The sequence below is a fragment of the Solanum verrucosum genome, unplaced genomic scaffold (assembly GCF_900185275.1).
Source record: "Solanum verrucosum unplaced genomic scaffold, falcon-dt-bn FXZP01000102.1, whole genome shotgun sequence".
Classification (NCBI taxonomy): Eukaryota; Viridiplantae; Streptophyta; class Magnoliopsida; order Solanales; family Solanaceae; genus Solanum; species Solanum verrucosum.
In genome coordinates, this window is record NW_026019930.1 from 820,707 (window position 1) to 830,011 (window position 9,305).

At 30.1% G+C, this 9,305-nt stretch overlaps 1 protein-coding gene across 2 annotated transcripts; it reads left to right on the forward strand.

Moving 5' to 3' along the window:
* Positions 1-6,110: 6,110 nt before the first annotated feature.
* Positions 6,111-8,523, forward strand: LOC125828213 (protein ROOT PRIMORDIUM DEFECTIVE 1). Of its 2 annotated transcripts, XR_007443040.1 has the most exons (3): positions 6,111-7,605; positions 8,089-8,309; positions 8,459-8,523. XR_007443040.1 is itself a non-coding variant. In XM_049507535.1 (2 exons), the coding sequence occupies exons 1-2, from the start codon at positions 6,161-6,163 to the stop codon at positions 8,093-8,095; spliced, it is 1,452 nt and encodes a 483-aa protein (XP_049363492.1). In that variant the 5' UTR covers positions 6,111-6,160; the 3' UTR covers positions 8,096-8,312. The 2 variants fall into 2 exon arrangements, 1 of the variants encoding a protein (XP_049363492.1); XM_049507535.1 differs by lacking the exon at positions 8,459-8,523 and having other exon boundaries at positions 8,089-8,312.
* The last annotated feature ends 782 nt before the right edge of the window (positions 8,524-9,305 follow it).

Sequence of the window (9,305 nt, forward strand, 5' to 3'; positions counted from 1 at the left end):
GAGCTATAATTTTAAATACAAATTCGAAAGAATTAAATAAATTTTGTGAGCTAAATTTATAATTTTTAGTTCCACTTATTAATTTAATAATTAATAAATAAATTTTATATTTGTTTAGTCCAAACTGTTTAATGCTACGGCAGGAGCGATGGTAGTATATATTATAATATACAAATTGAATGGTGGAAGATGAGTGGTGGTTTTTTCATGTGGAGTCAAATGGAATGAAACAATATTTTAATATTCAAATTCAGACCATGCCACTTTATCACCCATCCTTGTCCACAAAACCAAGCTATTCTCACGTTTATTATATTGATTAAAAAAATTATAATTTAATGTGTCATAACATGTTATTTGTTATTTTTCTAATTTAAATTTGTTTAAAAAATCTTTTTTTTTGTTTGAAATCAGATCAAAGAGTATTTTGATACATTTAACATATTTTTAAATTAAGACTATAAGATTTGATTTTTCTGTGTCTAAGTTAAATAAAACGGATAAATTAAAATAAAGAGAGTATTTTATTCTAAATTATTCCAATTAAGATTACATTTTTTTAATTACAATTATCATTCAAGTTTCTCTTACTCAAATTAGTATCACACTCTCCATTTTATTTCATGCACCACTTCCTCCGTTCCCAACTGGTCAATATATTAAAAATTAGTGTCTCTTATTAGTTGTCTACCTTACAAAATTAAGAAAGTATTAATTAAATCTTTTTTATATTACCTTCATAATTAATTTTTTTTAAAGTGTTTATATTTTCAAATTTCTTTTTTTTTAAAGAGTAAATTAATAAAATTATCTTCTTATTTATTATTTTTTAAACACAACACAAAATAAAAAAATGATCAACTAATATGAAAATTTTCTCTTTAAAACGGTATTTGCTCTCCGGAGCATTACTTCTTGCGAGTACACAACAGAACCAAAAGGAGATTTCATTTTTATCTTGTCATAATTAAAGTAGTTTATTTTTGGAGAATCTGTCTATAATTTTTACTTCCTCTGTTTTAATTTATGTGACTTACTTTCATTTTTAGTCGGTCTAAAAAAAAATGACACATTTCTATATTAAGTAACAATTTAACAATAAAATATCTATTTTACCCTTAATGAAATGATTTACAGCTACACAAATTTCTATCATTCATTTTGGACCACAAGTTTTAAAAGTTTTTCTTTTTTTCTTAAATTTCGTGCCGAATCAAACTACATCACATAAAATGGGACAGAGGGATTAATATTTAGTAAGTTTTTGAGGAACTACATATGTACTTATTAATTCCTCAATTTTTAAAAAAATGGTCTAGTTTGGGTTGACACAAAATTTTTAAAAATAAAGAAGATTTTTAATCTTATGATCTTAAATTTTGTTATGTCAAATATATTAAAATGTCATTCAATCTCATGACTTGAAATATATCTCGTGAAAAGCTGAAAATTAAATTATTGTTTACAGAGAAAAAAATCAATCTTTTTAAACAGACTAAAAGAAAGACATAATGCATAAACATGACCTTTAACTTGGCGTGAGCTGATAACTATGACCTTTAGCTTTGGAAATGCACAAGTAGACACATAAACTTATAGTATAAAATTGGGCAAATAGACACATTCATCCTACATGACAACCTACATGGTAATTTTGTGTCCTACATGGCGTCATAACTCATACGTATATTATGTCATGTAGGACACGTGATCTAATTGTTCAATTTTATACAAGTTTAAGTGTTTACTTGTGCATTCTTAAAGTTGAAGAACATAGTTATCTGTTAAAGTCAAGTTAAAAGTCATGTTTATGCATTATTTTTTAAAATGTACAAAAGTACAATGCATCAAATTTACAAAATAGTTTGTTGTAGGTACTCAATACCTATACATAGGGCATGTTGTTTTTCCCCATCCTTTTTGTTTTGTTAGTTAAAGAAGACAATAATACTCCACTATTACTTACACTTGTCATGTGTCATGTTGCTTTCTCTCGTAGCCACACAAGACAATGAGGGAGCATCGACCTCGATACGACACTCACCAATCAGCATTAAACTCCCACGCCAACGCCATAAATAAATCAATTGCCCCAAAAAAATATCTGAGTATTTTATTCGTTACAAGGCATGCATCAACGCCAACAAATTTGACACGTCCAAACTTGCACGATGTCATCATCGGAGTTGCTCATTTTAACACATCATCTAAGTGCTTTACTTTCTCCAAGTACCACTATGCCCCTATAACTTCACTTTTTTTTTTATTGGTGTTTGATGTCCGCATTAGATCCTAAATCCTCTTTTCCTTTTCAAAGATTAAGATTCTAATATTCGTGATAAATAATTTATGTTTAATTGATAAATTTTAAAATATTTTTAAGTAGCAATTAGTGTTTGAAAAAAAAAAAGTGAGTTCTTATATGTAATTTTAGGGGAAAACATTTTTTAGCTTTTGGAAAACAATTTCTTCTTGTCCATAAAAATATTTTATTTTCTCCTAAAAAGTTGGTCAAAGATCTAGTAGTATAGTCGTATTGATTTAAGACCACAAAATTTGAATTTTTTTTATACTTTCTTAAATTTCACATTAAGTCAAGATTTGACTATTAGAATTACTCACTTTTTTCAGAATATTTTTTTAAAATTAATATTTAATTATAAAAATTTTAAATCCAATTTCTGAAACCTGAATTTGAACAAAATCTAAACATATTCTTCAAAGTTATCTTCATACCTTTCAAATAAAGTTTTCTTTTCTCTTTTTTTTTTTGTAAAAAGTATAACTTATTACCTAAATATAACTTCATATATTTCAAATAAATAAAATAAAAGAATATTTAACCAAAGCCTACTTATTTTTAGTGAGGGTATATTTGTCAATGAATGCCAGCTCAGAACAGTTCTTGACGCTTAAAGCTTGTGTTGTCGATAGTGACGTGGCGAAACTACTAAAGTCGAATAGGCGCTCGAATCGAGAAAATCGAAGCGGACCACACAATTACTGCATGGGAGTAGGACCACGCGAAACATATAGTTAAGGAAAGAAATGGTGTGCATAGGTCATAGTATTTGTATGATGAGGTGTTTTACTTTACGGTGGGACGGTTTCATTCTTAATTATTACTTATTTTTTTCGTCTCATTTTATATGAGGTAGTTTGACTCGATGTAAAGTTTTAATTTTTTTTTAAAAAAATCTTATGATCTAAAATGAATGATAGAAATTTGTATAGTTATAAATCATTTCATTAAGGGTGAAACGAACATTTTACGATTAAATTGTTACTTAATATAGAAATGCGTCATTTTTTTTAACTGACTAAAAAGAAAAGTAAGTCACATAAATAGAAACAGAGGGATTAAATATTTTGGGTTCGGTTCTAGTCTTGAATATAAAATAATTCTAGTAGGAGCACTAAATTTGAATGAATTCTGCGATACACGATCCAAATTTAATTGATATTTTAGTTTTTTCATTGCAAAATTAAATAATATTTGACATATATTTAATTTAAGATTATGAAAATTAAATATTATTTTAAAAAAAATGTTATATCAAAACAGAACAATTAAATTAAAATGTACAATGCAATTGAAATGTATTTAAAAAAAAAACCTTATTAATTTGGTTGATTGAGTATCTGAATTCCACTTTTTGCTAGGGACGGTTTGATTCCCATATCGTAATCATATTTGAAATAAAGAAGAAGAAATGAATCTTCTATACGAGCTATGATCATTGCTGGCGCCACGTGTCGCATATTTAAGAAGCATTTGGCAAGTGGCTTAACGGAGACCACCAATATCATGTTGTGGTGCACGAGGATGGCATGTTCAAATGTCGAACAATATTTATTCACAACCTCGACGTGTTACGTCACTTAGATACACACAATTCCTAAATACTCTGTCCATTTATTTTTTACTGTTTAATTTATAAAATTAAGAAATGATTTTTCATTTGATTACTAAGTTGTTTTTGTTATTAATTACTCCTATAATTATTCAATTTAATTGTTTTACTGTCTTTTTAGCCCTTTTAGTAATTTTATAATTTTAATTTTATTTTTTCACATATATATTTAAAACTACAAAATTGATAACATTTTGATATATTCGATATATTTTTAAATTAAGACCATATATCAATAAGTATTTTATTTTTACATTTGACATCTTTAATTTAAAGTAACAAATTTTAAAATATTTTTTTAATTTTTTTAATTTCTTATCAAGCCAAAATATACCAAACAAATTCAAATAGAAAAAAACTACTTTAAGGAATGTAGCAACACAATATTAAATAAGTGAAATTGGAAGGATCCTGCAAAATTTAAAAATTTTACTAGATAAACTCAAATTGGTTGTTTTGGAGGAGCTAATAGAGAAAATAATATTGATATTAGTTTTATTATGGTATTTAATTTTTATTTATATTATTTGAAATTTTCATAAATAGCAAACAAATTAAATTTAATTATGCTCTATAGCTATAGTTTAATTTGCTATGGATATTACCTTTTGTATATATACAAACAAGGTATTTATATATAAAATTTGTATACATACATTTAGGAATTTCAGAACTCCGTTTGTATATTTCACTTGCAATCAGAATTTTTCAGAACTCAATTTGTATATTTTACTTGCCATAGAAAATTTTCAAAACTCCATTTGTATATTTTGCTTGCCATAACAATTTTTCAGAACTTCATTTGTATATTTCGCTTGTCAATATACAAACAAAGTAATTTATTATGGTTTTTTCGATATTTATACAAATCAAATGTATCAACAAATTGCATATAAATAACTAGGGAAAGCATATAATCTAGATTTACACAATCAAGAACCGAATTATACAAATTTTGAGCTTATATAATTAGGAACTGAATAAAAAAATAAAAAAAACTGTAACCACAAATCGTAAATATATGAAACTATAGCTATGAAGCGTTATATACTATCAATATTTGTCATTTCTTATAATTTTTTCTATTTGAAAACCTGTGTATCACTAGTATATATGAAACGAATGAAACAATTTAAATAAAAATGAATGTAAATTTAGGTATTGAATTAGCATTTTTTTTATTTCCTATTTAATGCACAATATTTATATTATAATTTGATTATATTTGTATTTATACCGTACAAGGCTCCATTTAAAAAATCGTTTTCTACCGAAAAACTTTTTCATACAAAAAAATTTAAACTTGAACCTTTAATTAAAGAACAAGCAACCATATTTAGTCGGTGGGTGCAAGAGATTAAATGAGCAAGTTACTAATTAAGAGGCAATAGCTCGTTTGGAGAGACTGAAAAAAATAATTTTTAAGTAAAAAAATAAAAAAAAGAAATTTTAAATGACAAGTCAAAAAATAAAAAAGTAGAGGAGTCCTATTTTTGATTTTTAACTTCTTTTAAGTTATTTTAAATTTATTTTTAACTTTGTCAAATACTCTTTAAAAATTAAAATAACCTAAAAATAGATTTAACTAACTTTTAAGTCAATCTAATCAAACTTAAAAGTAGGGTTTGACAAGCGGTGTGAAGTGAGATTTTAGATAGGGCCCACCAAGCAAAGGAGTTAGTAAAAGGCCAATTTGGTTAATATAGTATGATGTCGTTTAGTTGGGAACAAGTTAATTCAGATTTAATTATTTCAAAATAAGTTATCCCATCATATAATGTAATAACTTATGTCGTCACTATAATATAAATGATGAGATAAATAATTTAAAGACTATCTAAACCTCCAACCAAATGTGGAAAAAGATAATTCTACTCTATCCCTAATAGAACTGCTTCATTTCGATTAAATTACAGACGTATCCTTGTGAACCCATATACAAAAGGTAGGATACATTTGTCATTTTAGTAAAAGATCATTAGGATACATTTGTCATTTTAGTAAAAGATCATTAGGATACATTTGTTATTTTAGTAAAAGATCATTAATGTTATTGTCATTTAAACCTTAAGTACAAGTTTTTTAGCATACGACACAAGGAAAATAATGCACAAATCTTATCTTAAATGACTATAACATCCTCAAAACGTAAAATTTAATTACTCATAAGTAGCTTAACTGCTGTGTGATTCATCTTCCTCCTAAAACCCTAAACCCCAAATTCAAGAACTCACATTATAATCAAAATGCACATTTTCCTTTCGATTTCATCAAAATTATTACAGTCAAAATCCACATCCTTCAAGTCCCTCACATGGATTCCTACAGTTTTCTTACTATCCCCAAAGCAAATGTCACAGTCAACTTCCATACCCAGAAACCAACAGCGTATTCGTGACCACGGCTACGATGATTACATGGAAGTGGAGAAGAAAATCCGTAAAGTAATGAAATTCCAAGAACTGCTTCTTACTCAACCAAATTCAATGATCGCCATTTCTCGCCTTGATATGCTTGCTCGCCGTTTTGGGTTCAAACAATATGAAGCAGGGAAGTTTATTCTCAAATTCCCTCATGTTTTCGAGGTATTCGAACACCCAGTTCAGAGAATATTATATTGCAGGCTTACTCGTAAATCACTGCTTCAAATTGAGCAAGAAAAACTAGCCCTTTTAGCTCAATTGCCTCAAGCTGTAACCCGTTTACGAAAGCTTCTGTTGCTTTCGAATACGGGGAGATTAAGGTTAGAACATGTTAGGATTGCAAGGAAAGATTTTGGTTTACCTGATGATTTTGAGTTTTCTGTGGTTTTGAAGTATCCCAAGTATTTTAGATTGTTTGATGCTAAAGAGACTAGGAATAAGTATATTGAGGTTGTTGAAAGAGACCCGCGATTAACTGTTTGTGCTGTGGAGAATGTTAGGGAGAGAGAGTATAGAGAAAAGGGTGGCGAAGAAGAGAATGTGCGGTTTTCGTTTAGAGTAAATTTCCCCCCTGGTTTCAAGATTGGGAAGTATTATAAGATTGCTGTTTGGAAGTGGCAAAGGTTGCCTTATTGGTTGCCGTATGAGGATATCTCTGGTTATGATTTAAGGTCACTCGAGGCACAGAAGAGAATGGAAAAGAGAGCAGTTGCGACTATTCATGAATTGTTGTCATTGACAGTTGAAAAGAAGATTACTTTGGAGAGAATTGCGCATTTTAGGTTGGCTATGGATTTGCCAAAGAAGCTGAAAGACTTTCTTCTTCAGCATCAGGGGATATTTTATATTTCGACGAGGGGAAATCAAGGGAAATTGCATACGGTGTTTCTCAGGGAGGCTTATAGGAAGGGAGAGTTGATTGAGCCTAATGAGTTATATTTAGCTAGGAGAAGGCTGGCTGAATTGGTTTTGCTGAGTCCAAGGAAAGTCATTGTGGATAGAAGATTGATTAATTATGGAAAACAGGGAGGCGATGATGAAATAGCTGACTACGTTGAGAATGGAGGAGATCATTCAGCCGCCCGAGAGACGGTTAGAGAAGATTTGGGAGAAGAAAGCCTGGACTCTGATGATGATTGCAGTATTGACTCTGATGGTGATTGCAGTATTGACACTGATGGTGATTGCAGTATTGACACTGAGTACACACACAAGGAAGCCAATAATGATGATGTTACTGATGATGCAGAGGACACTCGTGTCACTGAGTAATCGAACTTAGCTCAGCTATTATAGTGGTTCTTGATCAGATTCCCTTTGCTCATTTGGTGTTAAATTATTGGAAAATCAGCTTATTCAGCTGAAATTGTTTTTTTTGTATTGAAAATCTTGAGGCTCTTGATATCTTTATTCAGGGGTGGGCATAAATATTGAAATACCGAAAAACTGGACTGAACATAATAATTTAGTTCTTCGGCCTGGTCTTGATTTTTGTTTGATATTTGAACCGAGAGAAACATTAGCTGCTGGTGTTTGCTTCTACCTACTTTTCACAAGTTTGTGTTGCTACTGCCTGGAATTAACTTAGTTGAAAAAGAGGCTATTTTCCATAGCTTAGGCCTTAGCTGCTTGAATTACTTGTGTTACCTTAGCTTAGCTGCTGCTGTACTCATTGGTAATACTTGTATTAGCTTAGCTGCTGGTGTAAATGAAAATGAACTAATATATCATACAATTTTGTGTTGGTGCAGTGTATAGGCATAAGGCCTTTGGCCTTTTGCTGCTGAATTATTTGCTTAGCCTCTTAGACTCTTAGTTGCTGGCCTGCTGTGTAGGCTGCTGATACATGTTTGCGTCGATCATGCAAAATTGCAAGCCATGTGATAAAAAAACAGCTATTGCCTTGGTGCATATGATATTAGGCCCATACCAAAGAACCGAACCGAATTAGAAAAGATGGAAACAAACCGAGGTAATTTCAGTTCGGTATTTGGTATGCACCTGTGAAGAACTGAAAACCGAAGAACCGAATGCTCAGCCATATCGGGAGTTCTTTGATTGCCAAATGATTTGGGGGATCTTTGTGTAAAACTTGACTGTTTCATTTGTTTTACAAGACAGCACCGATGTAAGCTTTTACCCCTGGCTACTTGAGAGCTGGTCAAGTTCTTCTTCCTCTTAGATGCAATGTAAGTTGCTACTTTCATTCTTGTACAATCTGTTTATTATTATAGAAATTAGATTCTGCTCTGCTTTTATCATCTTCAGTTGTCATGCTATGTTAGCATCAATATAATATAACATATAATAAATAGTCACGAGTACATATGTTTATGTAAATTGCCTTCTATCCAAAAACAAAAGAAGAGAGAATGAAATGCATGTGTATTATGTATATCATTATGTGTATGTTATAATTTGGGCCTGCTAACATCTTATTTCATTATTAAAGAAACCAAGGGTGGTCCAAAGTTGCAAAAGCACCTGCTTAAGCTCCTATAGTTTTGCTCTGCCTAGTAATTTGCTGTTTTTCCTGAGCTGAAAAACAAGAAGATTCCATTGCATCCTCCCTTTGTCCTGTTTCTCTACTGTGATCTTCCTATTTATGCTGTTTTCTTCACCTTTCTCACGCACATATGTAGAAATCAAGACCTTGCATGCTCTGGAAGCTCATGAAAGCGCTTGTATGTTTAGCTATTGCCTGATATATCTTTTAAACACTTACACTTCTTAGTCCTACATAATTTTTCTTGAGGTTTTTGATCTCGAGATTCTGAACTTGCTGACTGATTGAAGCTATTTCTGGTTCAAAAAGTCTGGGCTTGTTAAGCACTAGTTAGATTACAACAACAATAATTCATGTGTAATCCCACAAGTGGAGTCTAGGGAGGATAGAGTGCCACTTTGGTTATCATAGACTACTTTAGTCATTGATCTTTTTGTGCACTCTCAATATCTTTGGTGGGAA